Below are 20,714 nucleotides of genomic sequence, written 5' to 3' on the forward strand. Positions count from 1 at the left end.
GCCACACTTCAACCTCGGTTGAACAATAGTAATGGGACCCCGAAATGTTTTCGTTAAATTCAGAACTTCGTTTGTTTGACAACGCTTAAAAGACTCGTGCGGATATACTTATTCAAGGGTAATCTATATATATATATATATATATATATATATATATATATATATATATATACGTTCTGCCCGCGTGGACAGGTGTGCGCACTTCTCGCCGACAGCGAGCCCATGATCACCCCGTTTTCTGTTCCTTTTAAACGAGTCAATGGCGTCCATCACCCGCAATGTTGTCATGGGAGCTCTGAATGACGGCGTCATTACTGTACGCGTCTTTCGACTGCTCCTCTACACTGACAGCCCTCGTCATTTCCTAATAATTCAACAGCTAAACAGAGTCAACGTCGTCCTCGGCACTTGCATAACTGCCGAAGCTTCGATATACGCATGCAGGCGCCGCGTCGAGCCGCTGAAGGTACTCACGAGCGATGCGTTTTTTTTTTTTCGTTTTTTTTTTTTTTTTTTTTTCTTGCTCGTGTGGCAGGTCCCTGTTACCTTTCCTACCCGCTTTGCGCGTAGTCCCCCAATATTTCACCCATATTTCCCCTCAAAATTTCGTTAAATCGAGTGCGACGAAGAGTCGACTTATTATTATTATTATTTGATTTGTACACATATACACACAAGGACACAAAGGAATTACGGAGGTCTCGACTTCGTTCCTTCCATGTTTTCAACGCATTATACCCATTGACGATTCAGCGTAATCTCCGCCTACAAGACCACGTTGCATCTTCTCAATGAAACAATATACCACATTTTTGTAAACTGCACCTAAGAATGCATCTAAAGCGGATAAAAGTGATGTATTATAAACCCGTCTGAAGTATACCACTCATTCTTGAGTAGAATTTTTGCAAATCCGTTGTAAACATTGTAATGAATTCACGTACAGGCAGACAGAGAACGAACTTTATTTGATCCTGAGGAGCTACTCTCAGGACCCCCTAACGGGAGGCCGTTGTAACCGCTGGCCGCGGCCACGTAGAGGACAGAACACGCTCCGCCCTTTCCTGGGCCCTCTGGATAGCCTGGGCATGCTTTCGGAGTCGTGCTTTAAATTCTTGCACCAATGTGTATGATTAGATGTTCCAAAGTGTACAATTTACAGAACTGCGATATCTGTGTTTTAGTGCAGAGGTAGATTTCTAAACTTGGTGTTTCTTTTTTTTTTTTCATTTTTAAGCTTGGTAATTTCTGATGATATATATCACAAAAAGATATGATGCCGCAAAGTAACATCTTGCTTTCTAGAGCCCATAGAATTCAGCTTTCTCTCTTAAATGCAACACTATTCATTCTAATCGATCCAGTGGCTGTCTAATCCGAGCATTTCTGCAGTTCACAATATTTTGAAAAGAAGGGTCGGAGTTGACCGCAGAGTTAAAGCTTTTTTGCTTTTTGCTAAAGGGACACTAAAGAGCAATACCGTATGAGCATTTACTTGGCGGGAAAGGGTTTATCAGTAGCGCGAAAAAACAATAGTAAAGTTTGCCATTTCAAATTTCGCGCCCAAGTAGCAGCACTTGTACGTCACTGTGACTTCAGAGATCTCAGAGTACTTTTGGCTGTTTGAATCGTAGGTTTCTTGTGCAGAAAGCATTAAGTTCAGCCTTTGGTTGCTTTAGTGTGCGAAGTAATTGTTGTTTAACGATAAACAATTAACAAGTCCCTAGCAGGCGCTGTCAGAATCCGTGACGTCATGTGCCGCTAGTGCAAGAATTTCGGGGGGGCGTCGCCACCCATCTGTTGTTTTGATTCTTTTCTGGCCTCTTTTCTCGACCATTGGCGGGAATACCGAACTTCTTGGCATTCCACAGCGGTAATTTACGAATTCAGCTCGAATTAATGTTCCTCGTTAGTGTCCCATTGCAAGATGCTAAAGTCGGTGCCACAACTGTTGTCTTACACACGCAGCCACTTGCTGCATCGATGAACGCAGGTCTTCTTTTCGTCGTTTCCCCGCAGCACAGTGCGTGCGAGGGAAAAAGAAAAAGACAGGCTCGAATTTTGGCAAGTCCCTTGGTATCGGGTTCATCCCAAGGTATTTTTTTCCGTTTTAATGTCTCGTTTGAAACAGGTTCATCTTGCTTTGTAAACGTGGTGCACAGGTCTTCTATCGCTGTCGCCACGTGGAAATAATTTAAAAACAGAATTCGGACAACAAAAAACACACGGTTTGATACTGTCGACGCGCAGAACGCGCGCACACGCGCACAACACTCGGAGTCATTTTCTTTCTTCGAGGAGTCCCAGCGCCCCCGGGAGGCGTGCGTCCCGCGCCTGTTATTTTTTTCTTGTTTCTATACAGTGAACGCGCACACTTAACAAACCACACGAAGAGAGAGAGAGAGAGAGCATTTGGTGTACGGAACGCCTGAACAGAGCCGCCTCTCGCGTTAGCTCGCTCAAAAATGAAGTGCGTGTTTGTGTGTCTGTATACTGGCTTGGGTGCGGTCACCGGAGCTCGCGCGCGACTGCACCGCTGCCGTCGAGGCGCTTACGTCGACAGCGACGTGGAAGATGTAAGGCCCGTTAACGAACAGGTTTAGATGTATGAACTTAACGCGCGCTGCGCGCCGACACGTTCGTCGGGCACAATTATCGAGGACGGCCAAGGGGCTCAGATTGAGAGAGAGAGAGGCCAAGCAGCTCGCATGCGAGGTTTGAGATAGAAAAAATGGCTTCACAGACCGCGTGAAACTATTGCCACAAAGCGCGCGACGACACCGGTGACGTGCACTGTATGCCGCTCCGAGCGAGGAACAAACAGGTTGACGCGCGCGCGAGCTCCGGTGAGCGCGATCTGTATACCGTGAACGAGATGTGAGGGGACGCAGGGTGGGACATGAGAGATGCTGAATACTGTCGCCCCGCGGTGCTGTACAGGTAGGGGCCGAGGGGGAAACAAAAATAGGGGGACAATGCGAAGGGACCGCGCACTCTTCAAATTTTAGTGTCCTGAGGAGTGGGGTCGGTGAGAGGCCGACGTTACGTTGCCGCCACAGCGACCGGCGTTTCGTCGACGGGCGAAGACGCGCGGTCTTCCCTGTCCGTGGCGACGTCTTCGTCGTCGTGACAGGCGCCTCGTTGCGGCGGCGGGCTCGACGCGCTGCGCGAGTCGCCCACGCCGCCGCCACCGGAGCTGGCCGGCGACATGGCGCCGCGACTTCCTTGCCGCGAGTCGTCGTCGTCGTCGTCGGCCCCGGTCGTCGATGGTGGCGGAGGCGCCAAGAGCGGGTGGAACGGCCCCATGGGGAAACTCGGGGGCAGCGCGAACCCTTCGGGCAGCCTGTGGTACACGTCGGCCAGGTTGAGCGGCAGGCCCTGCGGGTCGTAGAGTCTGGTGAAGAAATCCGACGGCGGGTACGGGAACAGCGCCTTGTCGAGGAACGGGGAGGCGCCTCCCTTCTCGGAGGACGACGTGGACAGCAGCTTGCGGTGGAGGTTGAGGTTCGCCGAATGGCGGTCCCTGCTCCGCTTCGACGGGAAGGCAGCGTTGCAGCCTTCGACTGTGCACTTGTGCATCAGCTTCAGGTGCACGTTCTGGTAGTGCGTCTTCACGCCGAAATGGTTCTGGAACACCTTCCCGCAGGCTGTGCACCGCCGGGGATTTTCTTTGTCCACCGGAATCTCCAGCCCGGGACCCACGAGCGCCGCGTCGCGGTACACCGGCAGCAGCGAGGACATGTGCTGGTCAGACGAAGGCGGCGAGCAGTCGCGCAGGCACGGGTCGTGCACGTCACGTGGCACGTCCGCCAGGCCCAGGCCGGGCGCGTGGAACGACACGCCGCCCGACGAGAGGCTGCGCGGGGCGGTAGGCACGAGGCCCGCGAAGGCGCCCAGCGACAGCGACTCCAGGTGCCGTAGCGGGTTCTCAGCCACGTCTTCCGTCTTGACGCTCGCCGCCGGCGACGTCCTCTCTCCGTCCTTCTTGGTCGACAGGTCTTCGACCGAAGAGTCTCTCTTGGTTACGACGGGAGAGGCGCGCGGCTCGCTGTTGCTGCTCGGGATCAGTCTCTGGCTTCTCGTTTTCCTTCTTGATAGATACGACGCCACCGATCTTGCTCTGCTCCACTTCGAAGTTCCAGTGAGGAACCTCGCGCTCGGTTTTGAACTTGATCGGCGGCGGAGACGGCGTCATGTGGCCGTCGGTGTCTTTGTCATCGAGGTCGTCGTCGACGTCGAAGTCTTTGGAGTCGTCTTGACCGTCCGTGGATATGTCGTCCACATCGTCCATGTCATCGTCTGACTTGGACTCCTCCATGAGGCCATTTTGGTCAATGTACGTGTTGCTCGAAGACTCGTCGGAAGTGGCGTACTGAAGATCGTCGTCACTGGTGACTGCGGCGACCTTGGTTGGGTTAAGCGCTTTGCGCTTGCGCACTCCTTTGTTTTCGCCCAGCACCGGGGGGCTTGGCCTGGATTGCGTGACTTTGTCCTCTTTCTCCAAGGAAAGGTTGACGCCGCCGATGTCCCTGCGACGCGGCGATCGGTCGTCCGGCCGTTCAACCGAAGGTGCTCTCTCCTCGTGCTTGCTTTTTCTGAACGCGGTAAGCCGAAGGGCGCAGTCACCAGGCAGCGGGCCACCGGCACCAAGCATGGACTGCGTCGAACAAAGCGACGCCAGCTTCTCCTGAACAGCACCGAGCTTGTCGTGAAGCGCGCTTGCAAGGGACGAAGGCGGCACGATGCCCGTTGCGTTGGCGTTATTGAAGTTGAGCAACGTTGACGGCGGAAGCAGCGGAAAAGGGTTCGCCGTTCTTCCGTCGTGCGGGCTAATCTTCCGCCTCAGGTTAGGTGTGTGCAGCTTGGGGTTTGGGTTGGCGCTGTGCCTGTTCCGACTCCTGCGGGAGCTGAACATCATGTTGCACCCTTCCACGGTGCACTTGTGCATCTCCCGCAGGTGCACCGCGCTGAAGTGGATCTTCAGCGCGCCCTTGTCGCAGAACGTCTTCAGGCACACGTGGCACTGTACCCTGCGCTTTCCCGTCGCCGGGTTCGTAGTGAGAGTGCTCAAAACCATCGGATTCCAGCGACGCTTCATGGGGTTGGCGGACTTGCGGAGGTGCTTCACTTTGCGCGCCGCGTACACGGAGTCCATGGAACCGACACCGAGTGACAGGTTGATGGCGCCGGCGTCTCCGGTTTCGTCGTCCGATGGACCTTCGGACACGCTCAGGTCGGAACTGTGGTTGGGGAAGGGCGCAGAAAAGCTGTTGTGGTTGTGCGTGGGAGAAGACAGCGGCGTCTTGGGACTGCTGCTGTTGTTGTTGTTGTTATTGTTGTTGTTGTGTTGAGTATGGTGGTGGTGTCCCGGCATCAGCGTCGCGCCAGCGCCCCGGGCACTGTCCGTGACACAAGACCCTGCAGCGTCAGGGCTTGTGGGCCGGCGATCCGCTTGCCGGAAGTCGTACGGCTGCATGCTCTGCAGCTTGTTCAGCGGCGAGGACGACGAGAGCGCCGTCAGTGGGCTGGCGGCGGGCGAACAACCGACCGCGGGGGGCGATGCGGACTGTCCCGAGCTCACGCTCGAAGGCGGGTGATGGTGGTGGTGATGATGGCGAAGCGACGGTCCCCTGTTCACGGACATGGTGCCTCGCGAGGACAGCAGAGACGTGTCGCCAGAAGAGGTGGTGAACTTGCCACCGAACAGCGAGAGAGACGACGGCTTGGGAGGCACGACCCCGGAGCGGCAGCTTCGCTCCAGGAACTTCTTGATGTCCGAGTCCGGCTGGCCCGGCGGCGGGCCGTCGGCAGGGCTTGCCAGCGGGGCGGCGTCGCTGGTCAGGAAATGGTGCGCCAAGGCGCGCGTCTCGGCGAATCGCAGAAACTGCTGGATGATGAGCGGTTCCTCGTCCCGGCTCGCCAGGCTCCAGCGCTCGAGGACGATACCGTGCGTGTCCTGCGTGCGAAAGAAAGCGTACGTCATGAACAACGAGTTATATACAGTGGGATAGAGCACAAGGCAACATCATTCTATACATCATCCTCGCTTATAGAAGAACATCATTCTCTTAAACAACAGCGCAGCCGTTCGTGCAAATGGGCTGGTATATACGTTTGTATACTGATCTTAGATACAAAATCGTGATGGTGGGCATTGGCTATTCAACATTTGGCGTTGTCGCATATAGCCCCTGATTGTTTCCGTGTTTTTCCAGAAGAACATCAACATCTCCTGGCTGATCCGCAACCTTGCATATTTGAATGGACGTTTCGTGCTTCGACTGCTATATGCACTTTACCATAGGTATATATACAGCTTCTTCCCAAAAGCTGAAGTTCATATTTGTCGCAAGGAACAGCTCATGAAAACACGCCCTCATTTTTTTTTTAGAACTGGCAAATTCTTTGACAATTCTTACATTTCCATATCTACATAATGACAAGCACACATCATTCCTGCAAGCAACGATTACGGAAGGAAACCACATACATGTTCCCATCAATCGTCGCAGTGTGATTCGAAAGCTTCATACATCATCGATAAAGTGTGCGTTTGAGATATCAGCAAGAATGAGAGCCAAATTAAAAGAACAAGGTATTTCAAATAACATAGGAAGAGAGAGTAACACAAAGCACGCCGAACAAAATGAGTCTTGACGGACTACCCAACGGGCTCCGGCGGCTGTAATTATGATCACTAGAAAAGTGCAGCAATATCTAAAAGAAAGAAAGAAGTTCCAGGCTGCATACTTATCGATACACAAAAACACAGAACTAAAACGCACAATGTTCAACAGATCCAACGGTGACCGCAGCAAAAATGTCACCATATCACCTAGCCTTCGAATATATAGTCAAGTATCGCATAAGGTCCCTGCCATGCAAGAATAACGCAGTAAATATCGCAGCATTCGCTTCCATATATACCATCTCGCTTTATTCACCTTTCCGAAGCAACGATATTAAAAGGCATGTATAGCAACAGCGCTATTCCAGCGTAACTTCGCGAAATGCAGTTCCACGATGTTGGCGTCGGCTACTGAGGAGGACACTCCAGCGTCTATAGCGTGTCAGCATGTACATAGCGCGGAAAAATGACGGTGTTCAATGAACCCCGCCCACCGATAAGGAATTCTACCTGTCACGTAATGGCGGCTATCAACCTATACAGCTAGCATATGACAAACTATATCTATAATCTGTGACTCTCTGTAACTTTCTTTTAAATCTTGTAGCTTAAGCAAAGCCCTTGAACTGCATCGACACGTATTCCTTCAGCATTAGCACATGCGCGGTAGCCACAAATCTCAACAAACCCCTTTTAGCACTGCGCCAGAACAGGGGAACCAATATATGCCGCGGAATTCCCGAGACATCCGGCAGAAGGCAGTGGAGAGAGAGAGAGAGGGGGGGGGGGGGGATGAATTGCATGTTACGGCCCTCGATCATCACCCGATGGCCGTCCGGCCGGCGGACGCCTAAACACGGCCGCGGTCTCCATGATCCCGGGAGACGAGGAGAGGAGTGTTTGAGACCGCGGGTTAGCTCATACACACTGCAGCTCTCGGCGTCGGACCGGAAGGAAAGAGCTGCAGTGAAGGAAGGCAAGCGCGGCGCGTGCACACGGTGACAAAGGCTTTGTTTAACCCGCGGCGCGGAGTTTATCCAGCGGCTCGCCCGTGGCGCGTGCTGGACGACGACACACGCCCCGGCGGCGGCGGCGGCGTTCGCCGTATAGCTGCGCTGTGGCCGCGGACCCGCTGTTTATTTGCGCGCGCGTGACGACGGCCCGACGAGACAGAGCGCAGGCTCTCGTCGGGGGCTCCGAGCAGAAAGCCCGTCGTAAATCGTGTACGCGCCGGCGGCCGAAGCCCGGGTTGCTCGCTCGGTGCCTGGAGCGCGCGCGCGCGCGCGCTCCGGCTCGAAATAGCCGCCATCTCTTCTTGTCCGCCTCGGGCAACGGCGCGTGCAGCCGGCCGCTTTGTGTTGATAAGAGCTGGCCCTCTTCTCCAAATACACGCGCCGCGCCGGACGGGCTCCTCCATAGCACGTAGCCCAAATATGCGCCGAGGAGCCCGACACACGGGTTGGAAACAGGCGCGTGCTGCCCCCCCCTCCCGCCTGCAGCGCGCCTGTTGTATACACGAGCCGTTGTCAGCGCGCCCCAGATGTCGCCTGTGCAGAGGAAGGAAGCGAGCGACGCGGGGTGTTCGGGCCACGCGCAACACTCGCCGCGTGCGTCACTGGGTCCGCGCTGAGGCGGCGACGTTATATGCTGCTGCGCGATGTCTTCGCCGAGCACGTGCGCCGGGCAACGCTGCAGTGTATATATATACGCTTTATGCGCGCAGAAATGAACATCGACAACTTTCTCTTTTTTTTTTTTTTTTCTGACTCGGAGGCCGCAGCTGTCTCGCCGGCGCGTTTATGTCAGTGTACTTGCGAGCATGACCAGCCGAAGTGTGCTCGTTATCACTATAGTTATACTGATATCATAACCATTTCTGGTTGTTTTCCCCTGGTTTATGCAGTATAAGAGTTAAAAATGACAATGGCGACGATGCTCATGGCGTGAACACGGCGATGAAAGTTACTTATATATCTATATACATACTTAATGAATACTCAGCGCACTGATACTGATTTCGAAGCCAATTAATGCGAAGTAACAAATGTCTGCAACCGGAGCTCGCGGAGCAGGGCACTATATACCGTCGTTGCTCCCTCTCGGTTATGCCGAGATTCCACCAGTGACTTAACGGGTTAAGCGAGTGCACAGTGATCATATTCATTGATGATTAGCACACACGTTTGCATAACTGCACTCTCCTATACAAATACTTTTTGAGCACTAGCTGCGCGGGGATAGCTGGAGCTGTATACTATCTGCCGCAAAATTCTCGCGACATCCGGCAGAAGACCGGGGACTTGAACGAACTATATACTTAATTGCATATTATGCACGACACATGCATGCTGACATTATATAGTCTACGTTTCTCAAATTCCTATATATAGAGTGTAAAATCTCAAATAACGAGACCATTTTTCTCTTTGTCACCTTGTTTGATGCTGTATTCACTATAGAGTGATCGACTGCTTGGGCTAATTGATTCTGACCCGTTGGCTTCGCATAACAACGCAAGAACGTTATACATATGTATAACGTTATACATATGTATAACGTGTATGTTATACGAAACCAACGGGTCAGAATCAGTTAGCAGAAGTGAAGTCAACGCTTGTCATTGTTTGCCTCGATCTATATATAGATCGAGGCACGCAATGGCAAGCGCTGACTTGACCACTGGTACGTGCTATGTATTGATAAGCCAATTGATCAATAAGACGTCTCCTCAATAAATCAGGCCAGTAAGAAGTCAGCGCATATGTCAATGTCTGTCTTGTTCTTTATATAATCCTGCGCCGCTGCACAATCGAATTGTGGGATAAATCAGCTCCGCACATTCTTCGGCATCCCCCCCCCCCCCCCCCCTCTTCCACGCCTTCATTTTTTTCTTCTCTACAACACTATAAGAGCTCACAAGGTCTTAGTCTAATCGACAGACACTTATAGCATCAAGAATAATTCACAATAATCGTCGCTCGTAAATTTACGTCCACTAAACGCCACGAAGTATATCTATCGAGCATCGACGGAGCCCACGTCAGCGCCTCTTCAAGTGCGATTGTCTCGACCAAAAAGAAACAAAGCCATAAACTGAACTATATACCCTCTGAAAAGGGAGTTGTAAAATAAATGCGAGCCTATACATATAGTATATTGCGCTGTCAACAACAACAACAAAAAAGGTTGAAGATTACGTTATTGAATAATGCATATGCTGTCGATATACGCTGTAATTGCGACGACGTCCAGAACTTGTGGAACGATTCCAATCTATTGTTGCTCATTGACTAACGACCCACGTCGCGCAGCAGGTGGGCCCATTGTACTACATGACTCCGCTTGCGTGGCTCATATCTATACCCTCCTGCCTCGAGAGCGAGCCTTTAGCTCGGCGCCAACCATACGACTTTCTTATTTGAATGCGCGTAAAATGCGAAACTTCTGTCATCGGGAAGTCGCAAGATCGATTTGAATTAATGTTGTAGCATTTTAAGAGGAAACAAAAAGATGAAATTCTACCGACAGTTGGAAGCAGCGCTTTCATTTAAGGTCTCACAATTTTTGTAGACATATTTTTTTAATTCGGTAAATCCCAAGAGTATATATATTGAGCCACCCAACGCGTAGCTGGTGAGAGGATTTAGCGCAACAAAATACACACATTTCGTTACTCCGCAACAACAGAGATATATGAATTCTGTGAGCTGTATACCTACGAGAGTGACTAAAGCGCATAAACATAAAGTGCTTGTTTACAGTTTAGGCTAAATCGTCACATTTTATTGCGTGAGGTGAACTTGGCGAAATTTTAATCCACTGGTGGTTTAGATTGTGGCGGCGTGTACAACGAAGCAATTCTGTCAGCTTTGGAAATCCTAACTGATGCAGTTCATAGTACTGCGACGTTTGTCTTCGTAGTGGAGTTACGAAGTTGCGAACTTGATGCTTCTCTTACGTTTCAGCATTTTCTGCAAAAAAAAAAAGAAGAAGAAGAAAAGAAAGCTTAAACCAAGAATGTGCGATTTGTTCCTTCTCACGTATTTAATTATAAGAGCCCGAGTTAACTTATAAAGCTTCTTCTGAAAGCATTTGGTTGTTAGTAAAAGCAACGAGCGAGGGTATATGTAGAAAGACTGGAATTTTGTCATATCAATGCTGCATGCATTTTATCTAATCACACGAAGTGTGCTAAAGGATAGCAAAGGCAGGGAAGCATATTTTGCCTTTTGTTACAAGGACAGCTCTGTGATGAAAGACCTCGGTTAAGCTTGACTGGAATGCGGAGTCAGTCGAGAAGACAGCCGTGCACAGTCCAAGATTCACTGATCCCTGATCGATTAAACCTTTACAAAAATGTTTGTGGTTTCATCACGACAGAAAAAGAAAAGGGGAGGGGGGGGGGGGGGGATGCATTAACATCCACTCCGTAAGCGTAAGGGCAGTTTACACCATGGAAGAAACACGACGGAACGCTCTCACTATGTATTTCTTCTTTCCCCTTCTTGTTCTTCCTTTTTCATCCTCTTTTTTTTTTGTTTTTTTTCTTGACGCAAGGTCTTGAAGTGTGAAGTCCAATTTTGAACAACATTAAAAAAATAGAATAGAAAAAGAAGAGAAAGAAACAGTTGCCGAGGAGCTTGGCACAAAGGCAAATGAATACCTAACAAAGCGTCCAAGACCAGCTCCACACAAAATGACACAGCGCATCGAAGTATACGCTTTCAAAGTGATGCGGGAGGACAAAGTCGCACCAGGAGTATCTAAAGCTTATATACGTGAAAACTTCTAAAAGGAATAAAACGCGCGAGTTGCATGCTGGGTGAGACAAACACGAATAAAAGCGAGCGAGACATATACCTGTATAAGCGTGCAGCCAAGAAAACAATGAAGGTGAGTTTGGAAATTGCATGGTGCTCACGCGTTGAACAAAACGGTCTGCGGCGCGCTTACCAAACGATCAACTTAAAGGTATATCACAGGATCAAATGACGGAGAGGCCAAAACAGACATACCAAGCATCATAGCGGGAACAGCCATTGTGATAAGAGTGCTACTGGGAAGAAAAACGAGAGACTGAATGCGCTGAGCATTAATTGTAAGTTATAGATGGTTAAGCTAGGCGCTTCGAACAATGAGCGAAAGAGCCCGCACGTAAGACTGCCGCACAATGCTATGATGAACGTTTCAAACAAATCCGGTGCGTGGTGATGCATCTTCAGAAGTCTTTACCCATTACAAACGTTAACACTCTGCATGCAAGCGGAGATACAGGAAGCTGTTTGTATACGCTTTGTGGCAGAGCGAAAATAATAATTTGCTGTGAATGAACGCCTTTAGATATATATATTGTCTGGATGACTTCACCGCTCAGTAAGACATGCTGTTCGAACAGAATGATGTCAAAATATACTTTCTGCGAGGCGACTTATAGGATAAGCTGCGCCTGCAGTATGCGTATTGCAATGCAAACTGGAAGGTACCGGCACTGCACCGAACGTAACTGAGTCACTCAAAGGGCTGTCAAAAATGCATACGCGACAAAAGTGGCTGAATATTTCTGCTGCAGCCTGGGGAACACTTCAGTTCAAAGGAGAGCATGAACCATGCAGTCCTAGCAACGAAAGAATTCGTGATTTGTAATACGTTCCAGTGAGAATTAAGTACTTTTGTTTTTCTTCTTTTCTATTTCTTGCGCGCGCTTGTGTGTGACTCTAGCAGACTTTCGTTTGCTTAGTTTTGCGCGCATGTGTTAAATATAGGCAAGGCTGCCATTCTGCACTTGACCACAGTTATGCAGCTTCGGGGAGCACTGCCCTTGAGAATTGCCCCCAAGCAAAGCCGCTTAGTCCGGCTTTTAGCTGTGCCTGTTTGTCTTCATTACGAGTGCGGCGCGAGTTCGGGCGAGTGCGTCGCTTCATCATTCACCCATCAAACGTACGAAAGGCTTGGGGCAACGCTTGTGGACAGTCTCGTATATACCCTATACAGTATATTATTATTGCACGTTGCGGCTCTGCTCATGGTTTCGGCACGAAAGTCGTTCCCTGCTGCCTCCGATGTGACCTTCATGACGCAGTTTGCATGTTTGCTGCTGCAACGGCGAGAAGGCGGACAGTCACGCGGCGAGCGATCGAGACGCGGCCTTTGAAATATATGTGCAGAGTTCCGCGCTTAGGAATGTCGTTTCAGTCCAAAGCGCGGGCTATGCTGCCACGAGGGAACGCCGGCGCCTTTGGTGTCGCAGTAGCGGAATGGCCCGACTATGCACCACCGGACTGCGTGACGGCGCAGCAGGCACAGCTCAGCCATGGCCCCGTTAGCCGGGCGGCCTTTTCTCTGAGAGCAGCTCGGCCGGCGCCCCAACACCTGTACGGCACGCGTGTCCCTTTTAACGACGAGAGATCTTGGACGCTTCCGCCGCTCACGACGGCGCGCGCGGAGGGGTGAAAAAGCGCGGTCTTGTTGGCCCATTTGCGGGACAAAAGCTAATGTCCCGAGCGTGTCGCGCTCCTTACGGCCGCAGAATGGACGCCGCGGCAAATGGGCGCCGCAGCCAGCGGCAGCTCGACACGCCGCCGCTGCAGGAGAGAGAGGCTTTTGTGCGACCGCGCGCACCGATGGGACTGCAGCATGCAACGTCGGCGGCATTACGCGGCAGCTGCCCTCGTCGCCGCGGACATAGTGGCGCGACCTTCTGCGCGCGCGCCGCAGCTGACGCGTCGTGATGGCCCGTCGTGTCCAGCGCTCGAGGGAGGGAGACGGGCGCTTCAAAGGTGGCCACCCCCGCCGTCGAATGCGCATGCATACAGCGGTCGAGAGGCGTGCTCTCGAAGGCGCAGCAGCTGCATGGGACAGCGCTTGGACGCGGCGACTGCGGCCTTTTGACGCGCCGCTATAGGACGATGCGGCCGGGTTGAGCACATTGGTGATACGCGGTGCCAACAGGAGCGTCACTGCACTGCGTGCTCTGAAGCGTCGTTTCCATATACCCGAATCACTTGAACTCTCATGCAGGAAAAGTCGAACGTTCTGTATATCGTTCTCGGATGTCGCGCTTGCTTGCCAGGCGCAGATATCGACACGAGATGGCGCTGATCAAGGCAACGAGTATTCAGAGAATACTTTGAGAAGTGCAGCGATATTAGTGAACTGACAAATGCGTCAACTTCGGTCGGGCTTGGTCACAATAATGGAAGAGGCAAAGTTTTTATCGATTCAAATTCACATTTTCGACCTTTGTCCCCTTTCGTCTTATTTCGATCACAATAAAGGAAGAAGTTACAAAGTATTTACGGCACTGCGCCTCTTTCATGCCACTCGATGCCCACGCTAATAATAGTCGATGAAATGCGTTCCAAATGCTTGCAGAATTAAGCTGTAGAACTACCTGGACCAAGATTCAATACCGTTTAGAGCATCGGTGCAGCAGGTCATGAAATCTACGTCGGCGCAGGCCGCGCTCAATATGCGTCAGAAATATTTTCCATGTGGCTGTCACTTTACGCAGTGCCTGCGTGCGCTCAACTTTGCGTAACTGATCGGCAACGGCATCGCGAGAGCTATACAAATGAGGATGGCATGCACGTTGAGAAAGGTACTTAGAAGTCGGTGCCGTTAGAAGTAGAGAGATTCTGAGGAAGTGGTAACTGTATACGGTTAGCGTCCCTAATAAGCCACATGCATTTCCCCACACATGTATGACGCCTCCACGAGGCATCATCTACGGGTTTGTTCCTTATTATGCAATGCGGTCGCTCTGATGGCGAGAACGAAATCAGTAGCACGGTGTGCTCCAAGCGCACCTACAGCGCCTGCGCGCATCTGCACAAACCACAGATGAGCACGGTTGAGATGGGATGCAACCTACTGACAGCTGGAACGAGAGGAGTGCGCTTTCCGCGCTCTGTTGCTATTGTCCTGGCGGTGCGAATTGTCGCCCAGCAGTTCCCGTCAGCGGAGCTATCAGAGCTTATCAGAGAATTCTCTGATATTTGTGTACGCGCTAGTGCAAGTTGATGCTGCCTTCGCTTATCCAAGTCGACCCTGTAATTGCTTCTTGAAAACGACTACGTTGAGCTCGTCACAATGCCAGACGATATTGCTTCATTCTTCATGTTATTATTCGCGAAACTAACGACAGTTGAGTAGCTGACGCGCACATTATCCGATCCCACCCACGTTGTACAACCTGTGACTTCGGGAAGAGAGCTGCGGAAGCTGCTTCGAGGCGACTCTCCACTTTGACGAAGACGCTCTCACTTCCGTCCCTTAGCGACAAGAGCAACGCAGCGGCGGCGAGAAAAGGGGGGATACGTGTGTGTGTGCAGCGCGTCCTTCCTTCCGTTGCGGCTGCGATTGGACAGGTCCCCGGCCGGCCGTCGCGGACGCACCGACCCCTCGTACCGGCCGGTCGATGCGTCCAATGGGCGACCAGGTGCGCGACAGCGAGAGGAAGAAAGAGGGGAGACCGCTCGCGGCGCCGTCGGGGCCGCCACGACGTCGCCGGAGGAAAGGCGACAGTGGCCGCCGCTCGGACCAATGGCGACATCCCCCCTCCGCCGTTACGGCCGGCCCCCCGAGGGACGCGCTTCCTCTCGGACACACACACCCCTCCCTCCTTCTACAACAACCCCCACCCCCCTTTCGGCATCCCCCCCCCCCCCTCGCTCCTTGCTTTTCGAGACACAGGACCGGCCGGACAAGCAAGCAAGCGGCGAGGCGCGCGTGACATGCCTGCCCTAACGAGCACTGCGCTGATAAGCCTCGGAGAAACAAAAAGATCCAGGGCATAAACAAACAGCGAAAGGAACCCGTCTGCAGCCTACACCCCGCGGCGGCCACGTACGTACTGACGCTGACGAAGTCCTCAACGCCGGCCGCGGTAAATACAGGGGCTTTATAGGCTGCGCTGCCCCAGCCCAGCATTCGACGAGAATGTGTAGCAACGAGAGAAGAAAGGCGTGGTTTCAATAATCACCGTGATTGTCGGAGTCCTTCGGTTTAAACGTGCGCTTGACACGTGACTGCCGCTATTGCTTCCTTGCCTCGCCCCGCTCTGCGAAACGGGCCTCGGCACCCGTGCCGGAAATGTGCGGCTTCGAGCTGTACGTATGAGTGTGTGCGCGCGTGAGACGGGTTTGTGTATATAGCGCTGGCAGAAGCACTGGCGACAGCAAGAGACTGTACAAAGCGGTCATCGACTAACGGCTAGAGGCTAAAGCCGGAGAAGGCAATTTTGACGTCGCGGAAGAACTTCGTATCAGGCGAAAAAGAAGACATCAATGTAGTGCGACTACATTACACGTCAAACACACTTCTGAGCATAGCACCCGCGCAACGTTCGTGAGAGGAACACCGCTGCAGGTACACGTTAACGCAGAGCTACTCCGCTAACTTCCGCAGTCCGGACTCTTGCCGCCGAAATCGATGCTGCAATAACACGTCTGCAGCGCAGAATTCAGATGCTACTATCTATCGCGCCGTAAAATGATGAAACTGAGCTTTTCCGTGCGAAGCTGCATCGGCACCGGCCTTCGTGCGCTCTCTTCACACAGTCCTGTGTCGTCGCTTCCTCCCGCTCTCCCCTGAATCTAGATCACACCGCACGACTTCTCCCAACGCAAGCCTACGCCAGCTCCGTTTCGACACAGGTCAACGGCAAAGCGGCGTCCGCTAAGTGAATCCAGCCCCATGACATCACGCGCTGCCAACGCGCTGCAGGACGCTCGTGCGCGGCAGGCGGGTTCCGGTGTGTGCGTGCGTGTGGGAGCGAAACTGCCATCGCGCCACGGTCGTCGACACAAGCGGCAACGGTTAAAAGAAATAATAATCACCGCGAACGGGGGAGCATGCACAGCAAAAGGCGGGAGGGACAAACCGGCGCTGTGTCAAAACCATGTCGTGATGACACCGCAACGACCGGTGTGTGTGCGCGCGCGCAAGCACCGCGTTCTGGCGACGGCAATGCGAGGGAGGAGAGGTGCGATCGTGGAACGCTGATGGTTCCGTCACGAATCGGGCATTTACGGCGCGCCGAAAAGCAGCTCGGACATGGCGCAACGGCGACGCGACGACGCTTGGGGATCACACGGCCTGCGCAAACAACCGCGCTCAGAGGTAGCGCAAGAGACCGCGCTGTCGCCAAGACAAAAGGCGTCGGTGGTGGCGGTGCCGATCGGAGCGCGGCCTCCTCCGATAATCGCGCCGCGGGACCCTCCCCGTGCCAGGGCCGCCGCCGCCGCCGGAGTCATCATCGGTTGTCGTTCTCCGCCGAAGGCACGTCGCCGATGCTGGGGGGACAACGTGCGCCCCGCTTTGTTGGAACACGTCCCCCCGGCAGTCCCCCCATCCCTGCGGCGGCGGCTGAAGGGTCCCGCCGAAGTGGTGGCGGTACAATGGCCCCTGATGCTATTACGCGGCGTCGGCCAGCGTCTGTCATTACGGCGTCTCAGCTGTCCTCTTTGTTGTCCAATCCCCGCGCGGTGGTTCCGGGATGGACTCTCGCACTGAAAGCGGGGGATGCTGTTGCGACGACCAGCGGGGACGGGGGCAACGCGGCGCGTCTCGCCGAGGTCAGGCCGAGGGCAAAGGGGGCGGCATCTGCTCGATGCTTTCCCCCTCTCCGTGTAGTACACGCCACATGACGGTACCCTCCTTTCCCCATTTGTGTATGACAAGAGATGTACAGGTGGCAGTTCGTCGGCTTGCGCCGCGGAAAGTCCGGAACGCGTCCAAGGGCTAGCTGTAGAGCGCGGAGTGCATGCGCGCTCTCTCTGGCGGGGGGCGCCTCGGTCCACTAAGTTCGTGACCACGAAAACATCGCTGTTAGAAAGTATATGCAAACGTGAGCCACGTTTCGGATAGGCTATTGTCTGCGGTCGAATTCTTCACTGTGCCGTTCGTAAGTTGCTGTAACAGAACACTTTCTCTCAGAACAATTTTTGATGCCCAGTGCAAAGAGAAGAGAACGATGCTAGAGGTAGCTGCAAATTGCACCTCGAGTTTCACTGCATTTAGAAACGCTGCATTTTTCCTTTCTCGACAGTTGCGCAGCATGCTCCCGAACCAAAATACCCTATGCGACGTCTATACGCCTCCACATAAGTACCAAGCCCCCCCCCCCCCCCCCCCCCTACACGCGCCGCCTGTGCCGAAATCACTGCCAGCCCGAAGTAACGACTCCGCAGCGTTGTCAGAACCCACACGCACACGCGGCGTCGTCGCCCTACGTGCCGATGGTAAGCAGGCAGACAGGCGCTCGTTTTTGCAAGGATACGCGCCGAAGAAACAAGTGATCTGCTGCTTACTACCATTGCGTGTCCTAATGGCCTCGCCAGCTGAGGCCGTCGCCAGGCCCAGAGATCCGCGCACTCGGGTCGTGATCGAGGGACAATGAACGAAAACAAGAGGCGCGGGTGGGGCGTGCAGCTATATAGGAGGGCTCGAGTCGTGCGAGAAAGAGCAAAATGCGCGCGCGGGGTGCAAAGGGGTTCGCTGGCAGGCCGGAAGGCGTGCGCCTCTGCTGTTGCTGCTGTTTCGAGCGCTTCTGCAGGGCCAGGCCCGTTATTTATGGCCGCTCGGATGGGGCTCGTTAGAGCAACGGCGCGACGCGCGTCTGCGGACGTCTTTATTACAATTTCCGAAGAGCCCGGCCGCTATAGCTCGATTCAGTCGCACCAAAACGGTGCAACACTGTGGAAGCTAATAGAACACGATCGGGCGTCAGTTTTAGCTGTGTCCCGAGACCGCAACTCTGGCGTTCTCAACACTCGTTCATCATTAGGCGACGTGCACTTGTTGGCCGACCACGACCTGCATATAGGTAACCCATTTCACGAGTCTAGAGACATATCCCTGCGAGTTCTGCAATTTCACGGAGTGCCAGATTACCTATATAATCAGACATGCCCATGGACCAGGCTTTTCAGAATCGCATTGAGCGTAGAGTCGCACGCGAAGTAGGCAGTGCGCAGCATCTCTATATATAGGGCCGCACTTTCGCGCGATCGGGAAGAGAGAGTATTCGGCTAAGGCTCATAAGCAACGCAGGGAGAACAAGTTGGCTGAATGGTCAAAACCGTCACGCAGACGGCATGCGTGCAGGTATACCGTAGCCGTGACCATTACCATATTGCCAGAACGCTTTTCATATCACCTCAAGTTATAGTGCTTTGATAACTGAACAATTTATTGTTTGTGTAAAAGCCATCCAAACCATACTTGCCAACATTTCGCATTGCATTCAATTCCATGGTATCTTACATGGTATAAGGTTCGCGTCTATGTACATGCAGCCTAATGGTTAAAGGCCCCCATAGAGCATCTATAGATTTCACGCAGACAAAAGCATTTAGCGAGGCAAGACTGCCCGTGATGTGCATGTGAAAGCAGCATAGACTGCCCGAATAACGGGACAGCCAACAGTCGAGGCACCAACCGATCACGAGCCACTCACACTTGTCGTCAGATTCCCGATATCGGCCCCTTCCCATATATACAGCTTTCGTACAACTGCACAGTTTTGAGATACGGGATGCAAGCGCATGCCTCTTTGGGTCGAGCTCGGCTTCAACGCGTCGTTGTTTTTGCACCAGGCCGGAGATCGAGAGTGCGCTTCCCCCAACGCGTCAGCGTGCACGACGACGTCGAGGAGGAGGGGGGAATCGCGCGGTGGTTCCGGGGCCGAACAATGCGGCGAGGAGTCTGTAGCATTACGGCTCCAACAAAGACGCCGATCCGTGATGGTGGCCCAGGCGGGGCTCTTTCTCAGGAAATGCTTCATTACCGGTCCCCGGGGAACGACAGCAGCGGGACGCGCGCGTGTCACGCCGAGAAGCCACGCTGCGCGACCCAAAGGGTTGCTCTATCGCGGCTCCGCTCTGGCACCGAGCGCGGCGAGAAGATGTAGCGATAAAAGCGAGGTTTCCCCCAACTTCGGAGGCGTCGCAGCGTGAACAACTCCTCCGCGCTCTCCCTTCCTCTGCCTTCCGGAGATGCGACAGTGTGGCCGAATGCGACTGTAGCTGCATGGTGGCGCAGCGCGACAGGCGGTCTTCAGACGCGAGCAATGCGCGGTCCATGTCTGCAAAGCGCTATTTAGGGGCGCTGGGGTTAGCGCTTTGTCAACACGACGCGTTTAAACGATCGCACGTACTGAAGGGAACGACGCGTACAAAGAGAGGGGAGTGCCGTTTGTTAGTGTCCGCTCTCTTCGCTCACGTCTTTTAATGAGCGTATAGCCAATTGTGAGGCTTGGAACGACACAAAGCTGGTCCATGTTGGCAAGGATTCACAGTGAGAAGCAGGCGTATACAACATAAACACCAGAAGAAGAAGAAGAAGAAGAATGCACTTGTCCTGCCCTCCTCGTTATTCTTGAGTCCACGTTTTGTATACGCCTTGCCTTTCCGTACCATGAACCACTCATGAGAATGCGAACGTGGCATTAATTATTACCGCGGACGCCCACAAATAACGTTTCTTCCTCAATAAACGCGGTCAAAAATCCGTAACGTCACGACGATCGAGATAGCGTGGAATAGACGTACAAGCTCGCGCGGCGTTATGCCCATTTTGATCACATATCTTTGTCGAGCCTTTTCGACCGCGAGCTTTTTCTCACGGTAAGAGTGCTTTTTAAAATGTAGAAGGGTAATTTGCTGATACAGCTCAAATTATCCTTCTCTTTAGAGTCCACTAAAAAAATTTGTCGCAGTTTCACCCGAAAGGCGAAGCACCAATTGCGATAGCAAATTAGTAGAGAGCTATACGGAGTAAGGATAGTAGTTTTATCAGCTGTATAAACTTGGACATGCAGCAGCACCAGCAACGCGCAGAACAGTTGTCGACGCCGTCGGCGCGCGCGCGGCGTTTTTATATAAATACGGATTTGGTGCCGCAGCTAAACGTCGCCTCCCATCCCCTCCCTCCCTCCCTTCCCCCACAGCCTTTCGCGCGACGGAAGAAGTTGCGTTTTCTCTCTATATATGGAAAGGAGGAAAGAGACGCTTAATTCTGCAGCCCTTCAGGGAGCACGGCGCAGAACGCGCGTTTGCTCTCCGACATGCTTTCGCTCCCCGTGAAA

General features: G+C 52.9%; 1 protein-coding gene across 1 annotated transcript in view; it reads right to left on the reverse strand.

Annotated features, from left to right (window-relative positions):
- Positions 1–2,059: 2,059 nt before the first annotated feature.
- LOC119446677 (uncharacterized) overlaps positions 2,060–20,714 on the reverse strand; it is a 274,791-nt gene continuing 256,136 nt past the window's right edge. Inside the window, 2 exon segments of the mRNA XM_037711171.2 lie at positions 2,060–4,080; positions 4,082–5,956. Coding sequence (XP_037567099.2) covers positions 3,043–4,080; positions 4,082–5,956 — 2,913 coding nt within the window. The 3' untranslated portion in view covers positions 2,060–3,042.

This window comes from Dermacentor silvarum, chromosome 3 (genome assembly GCF_013339745.2).
Source record: "Dermacentor silvarum isolate Dsil-2018 chromosome 3, BIME_Dsil_1.4, whole genome shotgun sequence".
NCBI lineage: Eukaryota > Metazoa > Arthropoda > Arachnida > Ixodida > Ixodidae > Dermacentor > Dermacentor silvarum.